At 38.8% G+C, this 25,708-nt stretch overlaps 1 protein-coding gene across 11 annotated transcripts in view; it reads right to left on the bottom strand.

The window, feature by feature from the left end:
* MCTP1 (multiple C2 and transmembrane domain containing 1) overlaps positions 1 to 25,708 on the bottom strand; it is a 507,353-nt gene that overhangs the window by 40,243 nt on the left and 441,402 nt on the right. The window contains exon 20 of one of the 11 annotated variants that reach the window (XM_087430032.1): positions 11,076 to 11,783. The exons of the other annotated variants lie outside the window; for them this stretch is intronic. Coding sequence (XP_087286158.1) covers positions 11,601 to 11,783 — 183 coding nt within the window. The 3' untranslated portion in view covers positions 11,076 to 11,600. Of the gene's footprint in view, positions 1 to 11,075; positions 11,784 to 25,708 lie in introns of those variants that run through there. 11 annotated transcript variants of the gene reach the window in all.

Genomic DNA, 25,708 nt, shown 5'->3' with positions numbered 1-25,708 from the left:
AATAAAATGGATAATCTGGGACGTGCCCACCCAGCCCACTGGCATCTCTAACCTCCATTTCACCCTGTAGTTATAAGCATACCACAGGATCTTAATATTCTTTAATTTGGAATAAGGTTTAAGACAGTTTTAAATACATTTTTATAAGGCTCAAATCTCTTCATCACATGAAGTGCTACAGTAATTACTTGCCAGACACAATATTTTCTTGAATCATACACATATTGAAAATATATGTACATATACATTACAAAAATAAAATTCATGTTGACTTATCATCTTAAAATAACTTTCTCTACTCATATCCATTTATCTCTAGACAAACAGTCATTGAAAATGTGATTTGCCAAGGATTTGAATTTGTGTTTCTACAGGCTGCATACTCTTACAATAAAAAGGTAGAAATATCTACGTACGTGCCTTCAGTTATCATGGTTGAATTTGAATTTTTAGATATAAATAACCCAACTCTCTCAACGTAAGCCTGACACTGATAATGAATATGTTTCAGATGGCAACAGGAAAACGTACTACTGCTGCAATTAAATGCAAATGTTTTGAGTGCATGCAGTATGAAAGTCGAGTTTAAGCCACTGAATGAGGAAATTCAGAAGTTAAGTGGCTGAAAAGGAATAATTTAAACCTGCTGAGTCAGGTTTTCCCAGTGAACAAGCTGCCCCGTGGGAGTAAATCCAGTGTGGTTGTAAGTGGTAGAAACTCTGTGTGTTGGATTGCATAATTTTGATATGAATGGAGACATTATTCCTGATACGTTAGCAATTTTTATGCAAAGTACATAGGGCTTCACTCTGAGAGATGCCCTGCCTCTGTTTATTTAGTCACTCAGTCCGCATTTCCTAAGTGCCCACTGTGTGCAGAGGGTCGTAAGCCCAGCATTTAAAGAGATACTGGACTTTTGTGTCCTTGAGGAGCTACATGAAAATGCTTTAAAATCCTTGAGAATCCTGAGTCCATTAATTCTAGGGGGAGTGATTAATCAGGTAGGTGGGATTAATCAAAGAAAACTTCTTGGAGAAGGTGAGGACATAGCATGCAGAAACACACAAGTGACTGTGTGAGGAGGAGAAATCAATGTGCTGAATAAAGGCAAGAATCCATCAAGGAGAACTGAGGTTAGAGGAAGCTGGTGGGGAAGCTGCCAAGAGCCTTAATGACCAAGGGCACCTGGTCAGCCATCTCGGTCCCATCTTCTTCCTCCCGAAGTGAGAAATGTTCCCTGTTCATTTTCAGTCATGCATAATATGAGAGGACCCTGATAAACAAATTAATGAGAGTCCTATTTACAATTCTGTTGCCAAAACTTGTAATTTCATGTATTTCACCGAAAATACTTGGCTTCTGGAGATACTCTCACATAGTGACCTTTGTCAATCAAACTCTTAAATTAAAAAAAAGAACTAATGATCCCTCACAACAGAAGTATACAAATGGAACCATGGTTTATGCATTGCTAATTGTACTTCCCTTCCTAAACCCAAGTATAAGAGAAATATGTTGAGACACTCTTGTTTCCAACATTCATGTATCTGTATCTGCTTTTAGTAAATACAGTGACTTGACTTCTCGTATTAATAATCATGGTATTAAATTCAAGATGGAGTCTGATATAAAAGCAATGCTGGATGATAAAAGGAAGTAATGCAAGCTTAGGACTCAGTCTTGTCAGCTTCTTTGGGAGCTCTGCTAATGCTGCTATGTGCATTATTTAAAAATGAATTTAACTTGTATCTAGCTTCCTCTCAGATGCTTCAGTAATAGTTGAATCATAGCAGCCCATGCCGCCAAGTTAGGAACCTCCTCTAGCGAGAGTCACTGGCACCTTCTGGATGGCAATTTCTACAAGCGGCCGACGAGAGCAGAACGGTGGGATAGCGGAGGGGAAATGCTTGCGTGACTTAAATTGGAAGTCCCCTCTGTGATTTACCAGCTGTGAGTTTGCATGAGTTTCTTTACCTCTCTAAACCTCAGTTTCCTCATATGGAAGATCTGGGCTAATAGTAATATCCATTTCTTACGGTTGTTATAAGGATCAAACGTAATAATCCAATTAAAATGCTTACCCTAGTGCTTGGCTCACAGCAATATTTCATAAATATTAGCCCTCATTTTATTTCTAGAATGTTTAAATGACATCACATAAGCTGCGTAGCTTAAGGCAAAATCTTGCATGTCATTAAGGCAATAAAACATTAGGGTGAAACTCCTGGAAAGTGGAAGACTATAAGAAGAAATTACTTTGTAACACATCTACTGTAGCACAACAGCAGAAAATAAAAGAGAGGGCACGTCTTTTTCAATAGTTTTAAGTAGTTCTACTGGTTTTTAATTTCTTGGGCCTGGTGATACTAAGAAAATGGAGTGCCATGGCTGTCATTTGTTTTGGTCAATGAAGTCAGAGTTGAACCAGGAACTGTGGCTGCTGACAGTCAGATCAAACACACAAGTCCTGCATGGGGTCTTACGGTTTGCCTCCGAAGGCAGTGGTGAAGAGACGCACAGGCTAATGAACCTAATTACTGCCTGTTAAAACCGCTTCAAAAGAAGAAAGAACAAGGAACATCTGAAGCCTCTTGGTTTTGCCAAGAACTCGACAACAAAATATCCCTTTGGTGTTTAAGAATTTAATGTTAAATTTTTAACTGGAAGGAAACATAAAGAAAAATATTATATTAACTATCAATACCACTGATTAACTTGAGGAAGTAGTGTCTATGTCCCTTCATGTCAGACTAAAGAGACTTCAATTTAGATCATTTTTCTATCTATTGTGCATGTACTTCAGGCAATAATTCAGTCATTGAAACTGTATTGAACACCTGTTAACTGCCAGGCTGTGTGCTGAGTGCGAGCGATACAGAGACGAATAATGTCAGTCTTGCCCATAAGAGAATAGGCTAGTGAACAAATCCTTAGGATCCTGTCTAATCAATTCTATCCTAGAGGCATAGAAGGGTGGTGATCTGGCTAACTGGTGGAAGCAGGGAGGACTTCACTGGGAAAGCGAAACGATTTTATCATCTACCAATGAGAACAACGAGGAACAAATATCTAACGAAAAGCTAATGAAATCACCAAGGTAATCCAATGTAAAAAAAAAAAAAAATCTGAGGGCTTATTCACTGGTATGTCACTCCTATTATTTTTCTACAAATGGGACTAAGTCAGAATTGGCTATTCTAAAATTGACCCAAAACCTGTATTTGAGAAGTATTAAATGTTGGGCTTAATAGCAAACCTGCAAACTTACTTACATTCAATTCAATAAAAGACAATTGAGGGTCCCCGATATACCAAGCAATGAATTCATGCTAGGGAGAGGGCAAATACAGCAGAGAAGACAGAAATAAAGGAGAAGGCTTGCAGTCTCAGGAAGGTGAACTGAGATAAGGGAGAAGTTGAAAAATGCTTTATGACAGGTGCCAACAAGTTGCTATCGGGGACACAAACTCAAATGCCTACAAAGGCTAGGCGGGGTGAGAGAACAAGCCCCATGGCGAGGGCGCATCCACCACCCAGCTCCCAGATCACGGCCATGTGGGAACCCAGACCCAGTGTTGCCAGAACTTCCTATTTTTCAAGAGAAGCTCAAAATCCAAATTTTTTCTGTGAGATCTCCTGATTTTTGAAGATTGTTTTAAAATCCATCCACAGCAGAATTCAACTCCTTGGCTGCCAGTTTGCAGCCTCTGTGTTTTCAAACCTCACAAGGAGCAATGACAGTAGATGATAGGATAATAGAGGGCAGGGTAAAGGGCAGGGGTTTTAGCACTGGATTCAAATCTTATTCTGTCTGTACTGTGCAAACTTGGCCAAATCCTTAAAATGGCTTTGAGTTTCCGTTTCACTATCTTTAAACTGGAGATAAACAGATCTGTCTCGTAGGGTTTTTGTGAGAAGAAAATGTGAGCTAGCATATAAGTAAGCTCCCCCAAAATGACATGTGTAATATTATCTTCAGAAAGTCTTCACAAGGGAAGGGGATGATTGCTGGTTCTCAAGGAGTAGGTAGGATTTGGACTGGCAGAGATGGCCCGGCTTTTCAGGCATTCTAGGGAGAGGGAGCAGAGGCTCAGACACTGCAAAGAGGCAAAAGATCCTGTCTTGGGAAAGTAATGTTGCCTGGTTTGGCTGGAACAGAAAGTACCTGGTGGAGTGTAGAGGGACGAATACCAGAATGTAGACTATGACCCAAGCTTTGGAGCTCCTTGAATGCCACCCTAGGGAGGGCTGGACCTTATGTCATGGGAAAAGAGAAGACAATAAGGTTTTTGAGCAAGGGATCAAAATCAGATCAGGGCTGTCCTTTACGATGCATTCACCCAACCAATATTTACTGAGGGCTTACTATGTGCCAGGCACTCTATTTGGTTCTGGGGATGCAATGGTGAACAAGGCAAACAGGCAAGGTCCCTGCTCTACAGCACTTACATGCTGGAGGCCATGGGAAGCAGACATGGGTCGGATTGCAGAAGCCTGGGGTAGAGAAGACTAATTGCTTGGCCATTGCTAGTTCCAGCAAGAGGTAATGAGGGTCTGATTTAAGGCAGTGGCAGTGAGAGGACCAAGGAGGAGATGAATCAAGAGATGGTAGAGAGAGAGAAACAACAGAAGCTGTTGGCAGGACTCAGGTTTTTGAGTTGGGGTGAGTGGGCAGTTAGCAGAAACAAGGCAGGCAAGAGTAGACACCAGTTTGTTGGCAAGAATGATGAGTTGAATTTATCCTAGCAGAGTTTTGATAAACGGCACACTAGTCTGTAAATGACTCCATCACTGTAGCATCTTAGCGAAATGATCATTTTTGAAGCAGCTTGGTTTTCTTACCAAAAGGTAATTCTTTATTGGATTACATCCAGACATTTGAGACCAAGACTAAACCTATGTTTAGCTCATTTCCCAAAATATAGTATCAAAGGCAGATCCTGAACACAAAGCATTTTCTCTCAGACAGCCATTTGCTTTTAAGATGGTGAAAAACAAGTAGAGAAGAAAGATTCCAGAGCATTCCTATGATATCCTCCCATGAATAAAATAATGCACATAGAATAAAAATGTTCTCCAGCCACGTCTCATGCTCATGGATTTCTTTCCACATAAGCCCAATTACAGCAAGGTCTGAGAGGAAGTTTAGGGGCTCGGGTTTGAGGACTTGCTTAATGACCACTTTTTCAGGTGGAGGCAGTATACCCACAAATGAACTAAACTTTTCCCCAAATGGGTCTATTATAATGTTCTAGATGGGGAGTCCATAACTATGCCAGAGCTCAAAGAGTGCTCTTTGGTGCAAGATACAAGGTGGGATGAAGAAGTTGCACTGGCTTTCTTGATCTTTGCTTACAGAATGGCCATTTCTTTTCATTACTTCTGAAGGAATGGGGAGAAGGCATGTGTAATATATATTAAAATATACCGGATCCTCCCGGCCTCACTTCATTTGGTCTCTTTTTGTTTTTTTTCAGGAAGTAGTGATAGAGGGCAGTTAGTGTGTTATGAAAGATAGAGGTGGAGAGAAAAGAGGCATTCTACTGTCCTCCATCTGAGTATCTTCAGCAAAATCATCAAGTATTCTTGCAGAGTGAAATTAAGGGCAAAATCACTATATTTATATTTCTGGCATCTAGCACAGCGCCTGACACATAGTTGGTGCTTAAAAATACTTGAAGAAATAAATGTGTTGAAGGAATAAATATTTGTAGAAGAAATAAATATTTATTTATAGAAGTGAATAAACACAAAATCAACTTTATTTAATGAATCTTCCAGTGCTCAGCTGCACATAACAAAGTATTCAACTAATAGTAGTTTAGGTAATAGAGTTAATTTCCTCGTATAATAGGAAGTGCAAAAGCTGATGGTCACTGATGTTATTTTATTTTATTTTATTTTATTTTTTTATTTTATTTTATTTTTTTAAAGATTTTATTTATTTTATTTTTTCCCCCCAAAGCCCCAGTAGATAGTTGTATGTCATAGCTGCACATCCTTCTAGTTGCTGTATGTGGGACTCGGCCTCAGGATGGACGGAGAAGTGGTGCCTCGATGCACACCCGGGATCCGAACCCGGGCCACCAGCATCGCAGCGCGCGCACTTAACCACCAAGCCACAGGGCCGGCCCAGTGATGTTATTTTAGATGTTCAAAGATATCAGTGGGACACCAAGAACTTTCTACCTTTCCAATCCATCATCCTCTTGTTTATTGCCTCATGGTGGTAGGATGTGCCCTAGCCACATCTACATTCAAGACTAGATGAAAAGAGGAAGATCTGTCTTCTATTATCAAGAAAGTAAAAAGCTTTTCTAGATACTTTCAGAAAACATCCTCTTCCAGCTCTTTGGCCAGAACTATATTAAATAGCCATTCATAGCTGTAATGAAACCTTAGAAAATGAGTATTTGGTCAGATTCTTTGCCATTATGTACAAAAATTAGTCTTCTATTAGCAAGGGGAAAGGGAAACATGGACATTGGGTAGACAATTAAACGTGTCTGCTACCCTTTTGGAGCCCTTTCTGCACCCCACTCCCTCTGAATACTCAAGTTACTTATGGCCCTGTATTAATTTATTTATGTCACTTATTTCTTCCTTTAGATTGAAGGCAGAACCCATATTTTACTCATTCCCCCCGTCTTTTAGACAGTAGGCCCTAAATAAGTGTTGTTTAATAAACTGAAAATATTATAAAAATTTTTTGAAGTACATGTAAAATGATGCTTTTTAAGTAGTTATAAAAAGGAAAAAAAAACATGAATTCATTTTTACATTTGTGTATTAGCTTCTACTCCATTTTAAGAACACTAGCTAAAGTAGGCTTAAGTGAAGTTTCAGAAAGGGTACGAGAACAAATATAAGAACAAATATAAAACATTCTTATAATTGTAAAAACAATGCAGACAAAACTGAAATTCATCTCTACAAAATGAAGTTAATTTCCTGTTCTTTGTCCTCTAATGCATTCTGTACCATAAAGATAAATTATTTTAGAAATACTAATTCTTTCAGGTTCAGAAACCTTCAGTGAATCTCAGTGCACACAAACTTTTCACATTCATTGCTCCTGTGCTCAAAACTCTAAAACCTGGCCCCAACCAGCCTTCTTAACTCTGTCACTCACAACTCATGTATCAGAATATTTTGTTTTGGCCAAATTCTTCTACTTACTGCCCCTCAATGCCTCCTGGCCATTCTACTTCCCTTGACATTGAATACTTTTGACTCCTCTCTTGGCTGGTCTGAATCTGACAGCATTCAAAGGTTGGCTCAAGTATCAAGTTGATAATTAGACAATGTGAGTTTCCAGCATTCTTTAGGCTGGAAATACAGTTTGCCTAAGGAATCTCTCCTGCCTCTGTTGGGTTTTGTTACTCCGGGTGTCCAAGAGTCACATGTGTAAACTGTCATCCTTTCCTTTCCATGCAATGTCTTCCTCAGCAGAGCACTGCTGGGAAAGTGATGGCTAGAATTCTGATAGTGATTATGCTCACCATTTAATTAATTTTATAATCACATATTAGCTACTATTTACTAAATAGGAACCGTATTAAGAACTATCATTTGATCCTTATAATCTTATGAAGTACTATTTTTACTCCCACTTTGCAGATGAGGAAACAGGAAATAGCTTCTAATCCAAGAGTTGGTCAATTTTTTTTCTGTAAAAGGCTAGATAAGTAAATATTTTTGGCTTTATAGGCCACACAGTGTCTGTTGCAAATACTCAACTCTGCCATTGTAGCATGAAAGCAGTCATAGGCACTAAGTAAACAAATAGATGTAGTTGTGTTCCAATAAAACTTTATTCATAAAAACAGGCAGTGGACAGGATTTAGCCCATGAACTATAGTTTGTTGACCTTTGCTCTATTCCAAATAACCCATTTTATATATTAGGCCATGAGACGAAAAGCCACTTGCTCCAGACTGCACCAGAGGGAGATCTGGAATCCAAGTCTTCTGATTGGTTGTTTAGTGGTCTTTAACACTAACTGAATTGGCATAATTATTCTGTTATAAGCTTTGGAAGCTCTGGGGAAGATCTATTCACAAATCAGAAAATTTTGATCCAGATGATTAGATTCATGTAATTTGATGTGGATTTTATTCAATCTTCTGGATCTTCCAAAGGTAAATGGAATTTTGAACTCAGTTTCCTTGTTTATATTGCAGAAGACAGCATTTCCCAGACCAGACGAAAACATGCCACAATTGCATGTATAGTTAGAACTTAGTGCTTGTTGAAAAGCAGGGTTTAGTGGTTTTTGGAATTACTGTAACATTATCAGGATGGTAGGCCCTTGACAAGATTCCTCAGAGTGGTTCTGAATACACATGGCTCCCCGCCAGCTTTCTAACTTAGCCTCCTATTTTACCAGGGGACATTCTGACCTGGTTAGAAGGGGTGGGTATATCTTTTGTGGCTACAGGACAAAACCCATGATTGCTTGACCTCCTTAGTCCCATGCTCTAAAAAATTTAGTTCACATTGTTGATTCAAATCTCTGACAGGAAATAAAATTTCTGTGGGGCAAGCTGTTATTCTGTGACCTTTGTTCCCTCTATTAGTAGCCTTGGAATGTCATGGAAAATACAGTTAATATTCCCTTGCACATCTACTTCTTGAGCTCTGTTATCAGCACTCTGTTTCTCGATCATTGTCTCAGGACTCTGTGATGATACTAATAGCTTTCTTTTTTTTTTTTTTTTTAAAGATTTTATTTATTTATTTTTTCCCCCCAAAGCCCCAGTAGATAGTTGTATGTCATAGCTGCACATTCTTCTAGTCGCTGTATGTGGGATGCGGCCTCAGCATGGCCAGAGAAGCGGTGCGTAGGTGCGCGCCCGGGATCCGAACCCGGGCCACCAGCAGCGGAGCGCGCGCACTTAACCAGTAAGCCACGGGGCCGGCCCACTAATAGCTTTCAAGAAGAATTTCTTGGAGCCAGAAATACTGTAAAACTATATTTCAAGCTTTCTGTTGGGTGCACAAACTAAGCAGAAAACAAGAGAAGTAAATCTAATATACTTCACTGTCCTGGGTAAAAGCAAGATGCTATTACCTTGCTGTTCACAGTGGACTAATTATTACTAGACAGGCCTGCCTATCCAGGAGAACTCAACACAGTCAGAAGGCCGGGAGATGAGTTGACTCTAGTAGGTCAAGAAATACAGTTATCTTCCATGCTTCTGCTGTAATTGTGGCACCACAGTGTTCTTGTCCTTGACTTATGTCATGACCTGGGGTTATGTTTTGATTCTGAGCATCCATGTATTATTAGGTTATGTGTATCATATTTAAATACTTAGATCAACCTTGAAAGAAGTTCAGAATCATCACTGGCCTATGTAATTTTTGCTGGTCTAATCGATCATCAAGGAGATTAAAGAAAAAAGAATTTTCATGGAGTAGACAGAAGTATTTGCCACGGATGACTGGGAAAAAGACACCTGCAATGGTGTCTTAACAGTTGACACCTCCTAGCACTTAAGCTATATGCAGCCCTGTGCCCCAAAACCTGCATTTTAATAATGAACAAATGTTTAAAATATTTTAACAAAGCAGTGGAAAAGGAGCTAGTTTCCCCAGATTTCAGAATCTATAAGTATCGTATTAAAGTAAATAAGAAAATTGTAGGTGATTTCCTGTTAGGGATAACATTTATGGAGCCTTGGGCCAAGAGCTATTAATATATTTCATCAATGCTATAAATACTATTACTATATCCATTATGCAGATGAGGAAACTGAGACAATAGAGAGGTTAAGCAATTTATCTAAGATCTTTTAGCTAGTAAATGATGGATCTGGGATCTAAATTGAGGAAGTCTAACTCCAGAGCCTGAATGAACTATACTCTAATCTGTACAATCACCAGGTAAAATCTATTTCCTTCAGTGGAGACTTGCTGAATGAGAGAGAGACAGAGAAAGCAAATAGCATATTCCAGATCCCTTGTTCCCTAGATCACAGCTGACGTCCTAGAGACTACATCCCACCTTGTACTATTGTCCATGCTTAGGCAGTCACAAAGAGAGGTACCAGCCACAGGAACCCATGATCAGATGACAACAGAGCTATTTCCCAATAGTTACCAAAGTCTGCACCTTGCTTTTGTAATGTTATTGAAGTGCAGGGGGAAGAATTAAGTTCTTAATGGTTCAAATTACATATTTTGGGGTTGACAAAATTTGGTTTTTATAATCATCCTCTCCCCTCATGATTTTAGACTCACGAACCTACTAGACCCTTATATTATCATTAAGGCCATGCACAAATATTCTGGCTCTCTCTTTTTGGGACTGTGGTGGGATTAGACTTTCCCAGCCCCTAGAAGTGACTTTCTTTGACCAATAACGAAAGGCGAGCAGAAGTGGTCTTTCTTGCTTCCAGGAGAAAGCTATAAGAGTCAGTGCATGCTTTACCAGGTGTCTCCTTCAGACATGGTAACTGGCAATAGTCCAAATAGCAGCTGCTCTGTCAGCCTAGGGCCCAAGGTGAGGATGACAGCCAAGGTGTGGAGCAAAGCCCCCTGCCCACCCCTGGTGGACACACATTATAAGCAAGAAATAAAGCATCATGGTTCTAAGCCACTAAGATTTAGAGTCCTTACTGTAGCAAAACCTAACCTATCCTGACTGGTCCACTCTTATAAAAAACATTGATGCCTAATTCAAAGCAGCAACATAGAGACTATGGCAGAAGAAGAGGATTGGGCTTCTGGCTGTTGTGAGGGCCATCCATGCTGCCAGCTAACAGGAAACATCCAGAAGTTTCCAAAAGGCCTAGAGACAGCAGTACAGAAAAAAAAGGTCCTCATGATCCAGGAGTGAAACTTTGTCAGGATTTCTCTGGAAGTAGAAACATGGAATTTCCAGCTCCTGCAACTGACCCAAACTGTCAGGAGCCCAATCTCTTTCCCATATGTCCGTAGACACAAACAAGCACACCTTGAGAGCAATGCGGAGTTTTTAACCAACAACTGGCTAGGCTGAAGTAACCACTCGGAAGCAGCCTATTTTTTTTTTTATAATTATTTATTTATTTGTTTATTTTTTCCCCCAGAGCCCCAGTAGATAGTTGTATGTCATAGCTGCACATCCTTCTAGTTGCTGTATGTGGGACGTGGCGTCAGCGTGGCCGGAGAAGCGGTGCGTCGGTGTGCGCCCGGGATCCGAACCTGGGCCGCCAGCAGCGGAGCACGCGCACTTAACCGTTAAGCCAGGGGGCCGGCCCCGAAGCAGCCTATTTTAACTTTCCTGACAGATACGATCCATCAGTAGAGCAAGGAAGGGCTTTTCTCTCTCCTTTTCTCCTTTCAGTTATAATTGAAAGGAGCGATGCTGTGAGTTAGGAGTTTAAACAGAAGGAAATGGAAATCCATGACAGTGATGACTTAATAATATTGCAAATTATAGTTTTTAGTTCAGGTAATTTAGCATACCAAATCACAGTTGAATTTCCTTCTACAGAGCCCTGGCATGCGAGATAGTGTATGGGAAAAGGGGCAAGGTAGGGTGGAGGGAGGAGTGAAGATGAGAGTGAGGAAAAAATTTTTAAGACTCCTCAAATGCAGGTGCCCTTTAAAGACTAATAAAAGTGCCCTGGAGAATGTAAACGACAGTTCGTTAATATGTGTGAGGCCGATAGCCCTGATCTTGGGAGGCCAAGAGTCCTTGCTTCCTTTTGTTCAGGTGTCTGCTTCTCCTGCCTGGTGGAATGCAAGGACCAAGTGCCCAGAAGGAATGCATCAAGTGTGCAGAGCCTTGACAGCTGTGAAAGGAAAGAATGACTTTGAGAGTGTCAGCAAAGCAGAGCCGCCGGTGAGTGGCACGTGTCCTTGATTACGCACAGCACAAGGCCGCGTGAAGGAACGGAGGGGGCTGAATCACTTGATGATTTGTCTTTTGTTCTAGGAGCAACCTTCCAGAAATAAACTACTATTCAATCCATAGGTACTCACCACTCACCTTGCAAAATATTCAAAATAGCTTCCTCAGGCAGTCACTGAATTCACCTGGCTAAGGCAGTGTCTGTGTGTTCGGCTGGAGAATCGGAGAATTCTTCTGATTGAATTTCATTTAAAATGATCACCTGAGTTCCAGCCATGACAAGGTAGTGAGGATGAGCCCTCTGAGCTAGCTCGGGAAATATTGGTTGTTCAAGCCTGTCAGTATCACCCAGCCAGACTGCAGCAGATCAGCTTGACCGAATGTTCACCAGAGAACCTTGGGATAGTTACGTCCCTTTGCATGCACCTGAGTTCAGAGCTTAGGGGTCACATAGCTAGACTGAGTTTGCAGGTGCTTGAAACTAAAGCTCGAACTCTAGGGTGCCTAAGGATCACCTAGTTAAAAAAATTCCTGGGTCCCACCCCATCCTTACTGAATCAGAATCACTTGCGGTGGAGTTCAAGAATCTGTTTTAACACAGTTCTTAGCCTATTTTGATGAGAACTATGGTCTCTTTTTTTTAATCTCCTTAAATTTACCTGAGTAGAAAAAAAGAAAATGTAACCTCTCATAAACATAAAAATCACAAACACAAAAACACCCAAGAAAACAAAACTCAATCCAAAGAACTCATATAAGAGAGAGATCATATCCTTTATCATCCAAATCAAGGCCCTTCTGAAAGTGAAATTGGGTGCTATTAATAATTACAGTAGGATAACAGGCATAAACTGGGACTCTGCTAGGCAAACTAGGACTCCCAGCCACCTGAGTTCTAAAACTAATCTGGACAGGAAAGTTGATGAGGATTTAGGCCACCAACCCAAGAGAAAGCCCTCATCTAAGTCTTGAAGCTTAGCGATCAATGCAAATACTTTAATATGGAAGGTTTTATGAGCCCTCAACCCAGAGGATCCAGTTCAAAGGCTCACACTGGTTGAACAGAGCAAGATGAACTCTCAGGTCTCAAATATCCTGACTAGGAAGAGACCAGTAGAAACCTTGACCTCACAGTGGAAGTGCACACACAGCAGTGACATTTATCCACAGCAACTTCAGAAGTCAGCCTCATGAAATGTAAAGGCTTGGTCTTCAGAGGCAGAGAAGAGGAGAAACAAACCACGCATTATTCTATTTCTTACACTCATCTTACAGTATCTAGGAAACACCTTTTCCCCAAGCTTTTAGTTTTATTCTTACGCACTTTGCACAATCCACCTAACAATTACTGTCACATGGATTTCCCACTGCTTTCTTCCTGGGGGAACCATTGCAATATTCTTGTAGGATAAAGGAAGAATGGGCTGTGTGTTCTCATTATTCAATGTATGCAAAGAAATCAGTGTATCAAGGATGTCTTAGAAGTGCAAAATAGCTAAATGAGAAAGCATGTATTTCTAGGAAATTCATTTATTTCTTCGGTTTTAATAATGATTGTGGCATACTGTTGCTTTTGCAAATAATTACAATGATGTTATTGCATATTTACTTGGAGATATTACTTCCATTTTTAAAATAAGTTCAAAATATAGTATTCATTCAATTATGCATCTCTTAGCAAACAAAACTCTACTCTTAGCTCTGTGGGTCAACTCCCCAATATGGGAAACATCTTCCTAAAATGTGAAGACCAAAGAAAATGTGTATGCAGAAGAATCTGGATTTTCACAAAGTAACTTCTCTTCTACAAATTATATGTAGGGTAGACTATGCTTCTTCCGTGCATAGTCACCAGTGCCTGGAATGGAAGGAAAGCATAAATTGGTGTGCTGGCCCCCAAGAGAAAAGCAGTATCTAAGGAAACATTGAAATAATTACTAAATATGTGTATGAAAGAGGCATGGCGATAGTTACAGGAGAAGGGAAAGAGAAGGAAAGGAAGAGAGAAATCGTTCTGAGATGATTATAAAATATATCTTATTTACCTGGGAGAGTTAAAGTGCATTGGCTATGCTTTTTAAAAACTGGTCTTAATTACCCTTGAGACCAGAATTCCATATGAGGTAAATACATTTTTAGATAGTTTTCTAAAATATGTACAATTTACTCAAGGAAAAAAGGACCGTGTCCTCTGGAGCCAATCTCGCCTCACAGGTAAATACAAATTTAAGTAGATTCCTAAGAAGTATATTACATACAGTGGCTGATGGAGTGGAATGTCTAAGAAGAAGCTGGGAAGGTCCGTCAGTTAAGTACATAATAAAAATGTATTGGAAAAATACATCATTTTCTCAGTGGACTATAATTGGCTATGCATAGTAAAAAGTCTTATTTTCAAAAATGTATTCTGCATCCACAGAGTTTTAAATCTCATTAACTGTGTTATTTTAAAACTCAGAATGCTAAGCAATATTAGTGAGAGTGACAGAAGAACTGCATGGTAGATGTCATTCTATAATTTACAACTCTCTTTGACATCTTTTTTTTCTTCCTCTTTTAAAGCAGACTTCATCTAAAGCCATAGGTGAAAAGTTAAAGAAGATGAAGAATAAAATTCAACTTTCCTTACTAAACAGTTTGATTGATGCTTTCAGAAGTGTCAAAGTACATTTAACTTTAAAATAAATCCTTTTTTATTATCCAGGAAGAGTTTTCTATTATAAACAAAATACGAAGGAAGGAAGGAAAGAAGGGGGAGAGGGAGAGAGAGGTGGGGGACAGAGGGAGGAGGGGATGAAGAGAGAAAGAGAGGGAGACAGAGAGAGAGAGAGAAAGAAACAGAGAGAGACAGAAAGAGAGAGAGAAAGAGAAAGAAAGAAAGAGAGAAAGAAAGAGAGAAAGAAAGAGAGAAGGAAAGAGAAAGAGAGAAAAGCGTCTAGAGTACACAATTACCTAGTTCTGCCATTTGCACCTTTGTTTCGTGGGCAAGTCTTTCGTATTCCACGGATTACGAGGCTTCCTACTTCTCCTCACCATTCTCTCAGCCCATTCACTTAGTTTTAGTTTCACTTGCCTCCTTCCCTTGCAATCTATGTGGACTTTATTGTACCTGTCCTTATGTCGTTTCTGTATTATCCTGTTTCTGGATCAATTCATTCTGGGCTGTTGAACTGTGAACTGTCCTGCTTTGGCTACTATATATTCTTGTTATATCACGTAGCCCCAGCAGGGCCTTCATAGTTACTTGATGATCTCTTCATTCATCTCATGTTGACTGGCTATCACATTCCTCCCTTTTTCAATCTTTTTCATTTCTCCAGAGCCTTCCATCCCAACTTTCAGCTCACAACAGGTGACCATTTCTCCCACTTTCTTGAGAGAATTGAGGCCACATGTGCTTCCTCAACACCCACCCTTTCACCCAGAATCTCCCCATGGAACTTCATCCCTTCTCTTGTCATCTTCTTTCCACCCACCCCTACTTCTTCTGAGACCTTGATTCTCCAACTCTTCTAGCTCTGCAGTCTTCCCCACTGGTTCCTTTTAAAATAGTCAGAGTGCTCCATTACTAAAACAAACCCCGAGTTCTTGCCAATTCCCTACGTTCCTGTCCTTCCTCTTACCCTTGCAGAGTCAAACAATTCTGAAGGGCATTTCCTACCAACTGCCTCCAATTTGCCCTCTGCTTTCCACTGTCTGCTCTCACCACTCTAGGGAAACTATGAGCACCTGGGTCATGACTAATCTAATCACCAATGTTCATGACTTTTTTTTCAGTTCTTATCTTCCATGAGCATTTATGATATTTAACTCTAGTGATATATTTCTCAAAACTCTTGGTTTCCATGACAAGAACCCTTCTGAGTCCCCTCCTACCACTCTGATGATTCCTTCTTGGCCATATGCTCTGTTCTTCATGCTCCCTGGCCCCTTATTCGGAGGCGTTCTCCACAGAACTGTCCTTGGCCCTCTTCCCCTCATGGGCAACAGCCTCTGTTTCAGTAATTACTTTTATCTCTAATGAGTGCTTCTCAAATTTAAGTCTCTGGCCATAACCTCTTCTTTGAATTCCATATTTCTAGTTCTAGTATCTGCCGGAATACCTCATTTGTTGGCCTTGTAACATTTCAAACTCAACATGATAAAAACAATTTTTTTGAAGTAATTTTCTTCCCCTCTAAAATCTACCCTTACTCAGACCTCAGTTTCATTTAATAACATGACAATCTTCTGGGGCACCCAGGACTGATAATGCTGCCACTGCTGATAACAATAATGATAATACTACTAATCACATTATACTTAGGAAATTCTTACTATATCACAGACATTATTCTAAGCTTTACACATATTTATTCATTTAATCCTCATAACAACTCTATAAGGCAGAAACTATTAACCCCATTTTACACATGAGGAAACTGAGGGATAGAGGTGAAGTACCTTGCCCAGCATCACACAGCAACCTGGTTCCAGAGCCAACACTCTTAACCACTATGCTATCCTGCCTTGAGAAATCTTCAGTGATTGTTGGCAGCATTCTTAAGATGTGATATAGCTGAGAGTGGCCAGCAGGTGGCTCATTCGAGGTATGGGGCACTTGAAATCAGGTGGTGGTTATGAGAATGGAAAGGAGAGTACTGAAGAAGACACATTGGAGCTCTGTGATGACAGGAACTGCACTCAACTCTGCATCATCTATAGAACCATGGGTCGTTGCTGGGCCTCAGAGATCAGTGAAAGGAGATAGGAATATACACAGGGAGCAGAAAGTTCCTTTTTCTATCATACTGGCAAAGATAGATTCAATTCTGATTCCTTATGGGAGGTGCAGATGTTAAGAGAGGATATCAGAAAGATATTGGCAAAATGATGATGATTGACAGTCACTTTTCTTTTGCCAAACAATATCCAGTATACAAGACTGCTAGTTGGAGTGGTTATGGGAGTCTGATGTCTGAATTGCTGTTTTCCATTCATACATATATTTCTATTCATTGAGTATTTGACCAAAGCTTACTATTTGTATACCATTGTGCATAATATGTATTATAATACTCAGTTCTGGTGACTAGAATTTATAATGTTTTTTGTGGAGATGAAACACATTAAAATTAAATAAGATCATGAGTTAATAAATAATATGTAAATGTCCTAAGGCAACGTGGCATAGTGGTTTAAATCACAGGCTTTGGCGTCTACATAGAACTGGGTTCTAATTTCAACCTTTCTTTGTAACCTTGGATAAGTCACTTAGCCTAGTGGAGTCTCATTTTCCTCATCTATAAAATGTGGATGATAGACCCTACTTAATAGAGTTGTCATGAAGAAATGAGATAATGTATGTGAAGTGCTTAGCACATTGCCTTGCACATAATTCCACACCAAAAAAAAAAAAAAAAAGGAAGAGAAAAAAAGATGAATGTCAACTAAAGAAAACAAATGCATTATTAGATGTTCTGAAGTGGAGCTCACTATTGGCTAAAGAGTTAATTGGCCAGAGTATGGGGCAGATCCCACCTGAGTTTTAAAGAATTGATGAGTCTTGGGTAAGTAGAAAGGGCATTTCATGTAGATAGCAAGGCAGAGCATATCAAGAGAATTTAAGAGAAGGGTACAAAGTAAGGAATGTTACAACATCAAAATCTATAGAAATTTTATTACGGATTAAGCAGAAAGAGAACCACCAAAGATGATTTGAATTTTTGAGTCTCCATGAGTGAGTAAAGACATTTGAGTTTTTGAGTCTTCATGAATGAGTAAAATAATTGTGCTACTGGTAGAAATCCATTAGCCATGAAATGAAGGTATTTTTAGAGGAAGAAAACAAGTTCAGATTGAAATATACTGAGTTTGGGGTTATGATGGGACAACTTTCAATGTCTGAGAGGGTGGAAAGAGACAACAGACTTGGGGCAAAAGGCATAACTGGAGATTTTTAGCTCCTTGAGAAGAAAAGTTGGGTTTCATTTCTCTTTGTATCCCTCAGTTAACCTACAATAGTGCTTTGAACATTCCAAGTACAAAATACTTTTTGCATGGGTGAGCGAATAAATGAATGAAAATAAAGATTTTAGAGTTATCTTCACTGAGGTGATAGTTAAAATTGTGGGCATAAATCAGTTCTCTAAGGAAGAACAAAGTTGGGAGGTACCCAAACATTGGAGGAAAAAAAAGAAAACCGAAGTGTTTGAGTAAAAAAAAATATGAGTGCACAGGGAGACAGAAGGGGATATTAAACGGTGGTCAAGAGGGCATTGGGATAAATGCACTAAAAAGGTGGGAGACCAAGTGAGGTTATTGATGTCTTCAGGGAACAAGTTTAACAAAATGTATAGATGGAAGCCACAAAGGAAAGAATTACAATTGAACAAAAGAAGGGAGTAAATGGAGGCAACAGATGTAGAGCAAGTCTGAGATCGATGGGGAATAAAGGAAAAGAAAACTCACTATACTCTTTTCTTAAAATGTGTCAGTATACGATGCACAAAATAGACATTTGTCACAGGTACACAAATATTTATTAAGCACATGCATGAAGAGGTGAAGGAATGAATGAATTGAATGAATCATTCATATTGAATGAGAAAAATACCATATCTTGATTTCTCTTAATCAGAAAATTTCCACCTTCATTTCTGTGCTGTGGGTATGCAGACGCAAAAGTACTTGTAAATGACAAGGTTGGTCAACTGATCTCTTTCTAACATATTACTCTTTCACCAGTTGTTATGGGAAAAGAACCACACAGGAAGTTATATCACTGTGATTTAGACTGTAGGAAAGGTAATATTTATGAATAAATATAATATTTATGAACAAATAAGGAATTTTAACTTTCATATCAAATTACATATTATTTTAGTATAAGCTATAACCCCTCCAAGTGGCTCCCATCTGGATAGTTCCTTTTATTAAAACTAATTGTTTTGTATGTTTGGAAAATGCATAGTTTTATCATCATGGAGAAAAGTCTGCACAATATCATTATAGTATAAAAAGCAAACATGACTTATGGAAAAGGAAAAAAAACACCTGAAATCAATGAGCATCTGTTTACTTTTCCTCATACAAATTAGAAACAGATATCAAGAAAATATTTTAGCTATGGGTTTGCCTTTTTTTAATGCTATGAAATTCATGCTGAGTGGAGAAAACTCATGCTTGATACATTCAACTTATAGTACATTTTCAAGGTGAATTACTAAATCCTCAAAACCCGACCTTCTAATGAAGGCACTGATGCAAACACAGAGTTGGTGAAGAAAACCACAAAGATATAAAAATGCATAGATATATGATCAACTAGGGACAAATTTTGATGGAATTATCACCAGATCTCTACAGACAAAGCATATCTATCAAACATGCCTACCCTAAGCTTTGATTCCATTAATTCCCTGAGAAAAGACATCAGGTAGAGTTCTGGATACCAGGTGTGTAAACACTAAGAGATTCTGATATTACGACATTTTTCACGTAGAAACCCAAACACAAACCAACCAGATGCAGAAGCCAGTTTCCACCAGGAATAGTACCTACCCTTTACTACTGGTATCATTATTTAAACGTTTAATGTAGGAGAAACCGAAGGCCAAAAAAGAACATGCCTGCACTTAATTTCAAGTGACAGCTAATACAGTGCATTAAAGGTGTAATACTATACACATGGTAGTTATATATAAATAGTAACATTAAAAGGGGTTACAACATCCCTAAGACATCCTAAGTCTAAAACACTTAAAAAGCACATTTGCAGTACAATTTATCTTAAATTATTTTAATTGGTTTCAAGAAGACTTCAGATTAGTGATTGGCTTTGACTTTTTCTGATTATAAAAGAGAAACACAGAAGAATGCTTTTTAGGCAGCCTAATATCATTCCCAGGTAGACGACCACATAACCTGTGTTACTTAAATGCCATTAACTATCAACGCACGTTATTTTCACGTATTTTATGTAAATTTTATTTTCCTAAAGTTGTTAGTTCTCTTAATAAATATAGCTAATGCAAAATGTCTTCTTTTTTTTGGTTCTTTCTTGGCATTTATTATCTGGAAACTTTTTCAAAGAGAAAGAGGGGGGAAAAGGGCAGAGTGACGGAACTTGAATACTTAGCAACCATTTTACTGTTGAGGGTTTTTTTTAATAGTTTGAAAAATAATCCAGTTATATTCTTTAGCTTGATTACTTACAAATAACTTATCTGAAAAAAAATCAAGTAAATCTGTCAGTTGTGGAAGTTTATTTTTCCATGTGTTATCTACAGATAAGCCAGCCTGTACTATTAGATTTCCACTGACATAATTGTGCATGAATTCTGATCTGATTTGATATTACATGGTGCAAAAGGTGACACATTTTCTCTAATATACTCCATTAGAAAGGAAAGAAATTGCCGAAGTATGAAATCTGAGGACTTTGATTCAGAAACTATGCGACTTTGAGGTCAGCTCAATGGAAAAAAAGAACTTGTTCAACTACCCCAGACACTGAAGGTTGTGACAAGCAAACCTAATACCCAGGGTAGTTACTCTGTTGGATAATCAATAAAATCTTACATTATCAGACTGCAACAGCTGTATATTCGTTTATCATATTACCTTGTATGTCTCTAAAATATTCAAGTGTGGAATCACAGAGAATACAGATGCTGTTCCCATTCTCAAATCATTGCTGATCAGAATACTCGGCTAAGATACCAGAACCAAGAAATAGCATTTATGTGCATAACATGCTGAATGTTGATTTTAACATCCACGTAATGCTACCTCACTACAGCAGAAAAACATTAGCTCCAAGGATCCCGGCAGAGTCTTGACCGAGCTACTGATAGTTCCTACAACAAAATTTTTAGAGACATTAGTGATCTTGTAAATCCTAAGAGAAATATCCTTGAACAAATTAGTAAAATACCAGATGTGAACTGTTGGCAATTTCAAATTACATTTTCTAGAAAGCAGAAAGTCTTATGTTTTAGGAAGGAAATGTTCTGCAACCTCTTTTCCTCACTTGACTTTTTATTTTGGCAGCCAGTCAGAGTAAGTCAAGCCTGACTTCCAGAACACAGGACAGTGGCATTTTGCCCTCCTTCATTGGTGGAGGACAACGGATGTCCACTACAATTTAAATAGGAATTTAAAAAGGATTCTTTACAACTCCCTCCTATCTACCAACTAGTTCTAAGGGAGAACTTAGGTAGAAGGTGAAATTTTTGTACTGAATCCTTACCCATGGGCAAAGCAAAAGGAGAGATTTAGGTAGCCCTTCGGTTATTCAGCAGAGATGCAGAGAAAGACAATTAGCCCTTCGGTTATTCAGCAGAGATGCAGAGAAAGACAATTCAGTCAGTCCTTTGTTGTTTCTCATCTTATAAGTCAAAAACAAAAAATGAAATAAAAATATATAGGATGATAAAACTTGGATATACCAGGCAATTTGAAGGTACACGCTTGTTTAATTTTTGAGGTAACCTAATCCAGCACTATACGTTGACAAATCTTAGATAAAGAGAGAGTCTTCTCGTATGCAATAGGCTCCACATTCCTTAATGCTGTTGGACATCTGTTAGAAGCTTTCGCTCTTTGGAAATTGTGGCTGATTATATTTTCCAAAGTTGGCCACACAATATCTCCCATCCCTTAGATTCTTATGCAATATGACATTGACATTCCCGATTAAGGGGTAGAATCTATTTCATCCTCTCCTTGAATCTGGGCTGGCCTTAGTGTCTTGCTTGACTAATAGAATATGGCAGAAGCGACATTCTGCGACGTCCAAGGCTAGGTCATAAGAAATCTTGCAGCTTCCACCTGGGTCTCTTGAAAACACTCGCTTTTGGATTCTCCCTCTCAGAACCAAGCTGCCGTGTTATGAGAAGTCAGCAACAACTCCAGTCATCTGACTGAACCATCTTGAATGTCCAGCCTAGTTGAGCATTTAGATGACTGCAGCCCCAGACATCTGACTAGAACCACACGAGAGATTTGGGCAAGAACTGCCCAGGTGAGCCCACACAACCCACTGAATAGTAAAAGAATGGTAAATTATTGCTTTAGGTTACTAAGGTTTTTTTTAGGAAGGGGAGGGGGTTGTTATACAAAAAATGGTGGGCTTTGGAGGCAGACAAACCAGAGTCTAAAGTTTGGTTGTTTTACTTCTTTTGTGACTTTTAGCAAGTTACTTTCTGTCTCAGAGATTTCAGTCTTTTCATCTATAAAATAGTGGCAATAGTAGCTGCTTTTTAACTGACCCATGTTCCTCCAGCATCATATTGTCCTAATGACTCTCAGACCAAAGCCAGAATAAGCATGGTTACTATATACCTTTCGCCATGAACCAACTTTTGAGGCATTAAAAATATTTTGCCTCCTTTTACATTGATACTTCTTGTTTCCACACTGGACTGTGCTTACTTATTGAAAGCATGCTGAACGGATAAAAGGCACTGTGTATGAACCTGTTGCCATCATTTTTCTAAATGCTCTCAAGACCTAGTGCCCAGGGAAAAGAGGGCCAGGCAAGCATATAGGACACTTTCTGTCTATCCTGAACAGAACGGGCTACGGCTATGCAAGATTGCATTCCAAGTGGCCTAGTTGTCATTTCTAGGTGGGTCAACAGGCTTTGCTACAACATGTCTGGGAAGAAAAATTAAATTAGAGGACTTGTTTTCTGATCTCAGTTTTTTCACCATCAGACAAGTTACCTAGTTCCTAGTCTTAGCTGTCTCTATTAGATAAGTTAACTTGTTTTTAGGCTCAACTACATCTCTATTTTAGCCACATTATCTGGTTTCTAATCTTAGCTACTTCCCCACTAGCCAAGTTAATCTTCCTGATACTGAAGCATGGGAATGATACTTGATAAGCCAATACACAGGGTTAATGTGAACATAAATAAGGTAGGGAAGGGAAAGTACTTTGAAACATGTGAACTGCTACACAAATACAAGGATAGGTCAGCTAGGCGTCTCACAGTCATCCATGACCCTAAATTTTCCCTTACTCTATTCAACGGAAATTATTTTCAATAATCTTGTTACATTTACTATTAAAAATATCTCTCAAATTTGTTTCTTTCTATTCTATTCTCATTGTTGGTGTTTAAGTGCATGATGCCTTTCTTTCTTGCCAGGGCTACTCTGGCACCTCCTAGCATACTTCCCTACTTCAAGTCTCATTTCCTTCTCCTTCCATCCTCTGCTCTGTTGCCAAAGTTCTCTTCTTAAAACACAAATTTCATCATGACAATTTCCTACTTTAGAACTGCCTTTGATTCCTCATTGCTTGGAGAATATAATTCAAATTCCTGGATGATGGCTAAAACATTCACAACCTTAAATTTACCTTTCCACTGTCATTTTCCTCCTCTTCCACTCCTGCACTTTATGCTCCCGCTACACCACACATTCCTTGATGTTACGTACCACACTTCCTCGTGCGTTCTGATTCATCCTGCAAGACCCAAACTAAATGCCACTTCCTCTGTGCAACATTTGCTGACCATTCTGTTTTTCCCACCCAAACTCTTTTCATAACTTTATTATAACATTTTTCTCACTGCATTATTATTATTAGTTTACATAACCAAGGGTCCCATCAGATAGCGACTCCTGAAGGGCCATATTGTGTCATATTTTTCTTTGTCTACCCAGTGACTTGTTTCTCAATATATGTTTATGGGAAAAAAGTATTATTTTTCAATGAGAGAGACACAATAGCAAAATAGTTCAACCTATATCTGAGATTGGGCTTCAAGGGGTGGAGGTAGTTCTGTGAACTTAGGAAGAAAAAACATATTTTAAAACTTCCCTTCTGAAACTTGGATTACTTTTATAAAAAATTCATGTTTTATGTCAAATTATAATATTAAGACATTGATTCACACAGAGTGGGATGGGAGGGGATGCTGCATCTATCAGCCTAGACTAAATTATTTTGCAGTAACAAAGACCTCAAAATCATAGAGGCCTATAAAAACAAAGGTTTATTTTTTGTTCACACCACATGTCCATATGCGTTGGCTCCATGTCATCTTTATTCCAGAACTCAGGCCAAAGGAGAACCTCCTAGTAGACAGTTCTAGCTGTGTTGCAGAAGGAAAAGAGAGATGGCAGAGCCAAGGATGGTTCTTGAACCTTCTGCTGGGAAGTAGCATGGGTCAGCCAAAGTGAGTGACATGGCTAAGCCTAAGATCAGTAGGCAGGAAAGTATATCTTGAAGAGAAGGCAATCTTCCATAGATGCTACTGAAGGTAAATAGACAGGTGACATCATCACTACCATGTTAAGGCCTCTAGAATAGTTTCCTAATGATAGCAATCTAAGAAAACACACCCCATTAACATGAATATGGCCATACATCTTTGTTTACTTTGAGTCTAGCTTAAGTTGGAAAATTTCAAAAAAAAAGTAGTATCATGAAGTTTTTATATCTAGCGATTTTATATTAGTTGTGGAGTGTGATGGAACCCCAAAAGTGCAGTATTTCTTGTGTAGCAAGATTCTGGCCAATGGAAGCACGGAACCAATAAAATTGGGAGTACCTCAGGCAGCCTACTCTGAAAATCTATTAGACTTTGTGAAACTTTTTCTTTATATAAAAACATCTTGATTTTTAAAGACTAGGACTTTACTTAGCTTTGGATTTGCCCCAAGAAAAAAAGACTTGTATTAAAACATTTTTTGAGTTCATCATATCACCAAGAAAAATAACCCACATGCCACTGAAAATATTTTGGTGAAGCCACACATTTCTTGAAGTTGTGTTCTCATCAAATGATGTCAACACTATGAGAATTTCTGACATTTCCTTAATATTTCTCTTTTGCATGTAACTTAATGAAAATAGATACCTCTGTTTGCATAGCCAACTCCTGTTGGCAAGTTCTTACAATCAAGTAAGAATTCCTACTTCGTGAACTCCTCTTGGAATCTGCAGAGTCAATGTCTTTAACATGGTGAAGAATTTCTTTGCCAAACAAACTTTCATGCGGAATAAAAATCTTGGCACCTTGGGCTCAGATGGAGCATCTGTGATGCTTGGCAACACATCTGGTTCTGCTGCTTTGGTGAAGAAACGTGCTCCTCATCTCAACATGCAGTGGTGTCAATGACTCTGCCAGCGATCTTGAAAAAATCGTGTCTATTTCTACAACTGTTGTCAACTTTCTGAAAGCCAGGGCTGACACGCTGCTATGTCAAGAAGTTTTGTAAAGAAATGAGAGTAGAATAGGAAGTTCACTGCTGCAATACAGAAGTTAACTAGCTTTTCAGAGGACCTGTCTGGAAACATCTTGTTGACCTTCAAACAATAGTTCTGCTTTTCTGAGACAAAGGAAATCCAATTAGAATAAGCCAACAGGAAAGAGTCCATTCATAGTTTGCTTTACTTGATGGCTATTCTTGCCCAATTATCTAGGTAAATCTTTCCATTTAAATTCTTTTAGCTCAACTGCCTCTCTGGAAGGGCATGTCAGAGGCAGACATCTATCTAAACGTTCCAAGCCTGGAGAAGTGCTTCTGCAAACTGGAACAGGAGTGACCAAGCTTGCCAATTTGTTTAAGGTAGAAACCCATAGACTGCTGGAATCATCAGATAACTCTTTGAAAGCTAATTCTACCTCCAATGACCTTAACATGGAACCATGTATATTTAATAATTTTTTTTAAAGTGATGAAGCATTAATGATGCAGACTTTTCAAAAGATAATCTCATCGACACAATATGAATTTAAGAAGTTTTTTGGAGAACTCTAGGAGTCCCACTATGCCTAACCTTCATCTAATGAAGCCACACCAGCTCCCATTTTGTTTGCTATTGTTTTCTTTTGCCACGTCAGTGTTTCAAGCACTTATTGCCACG

This window comes from Ceratotherium simum, chromosome 4 (genome assembly GCF_057802395.1).
Source record: "Ceratotherium simum simum isolate JZ-2026a chromosome 4, ASM5780239v1, whole genome shotgun sequence".
In the NCBI taxonomy this organism is placed as follows: domain Eukaryota; kingdom Metazoa; phylum Chordata; class Mammalia; order Perissodactyla; family Rhinocerotidae; genus Ceratotherium; species Ceratotherium simum.
Note: the sequence above shows the minus strand (reverse complement) of the source record. Positions and strands in the feature narration are given on the sequence as shown.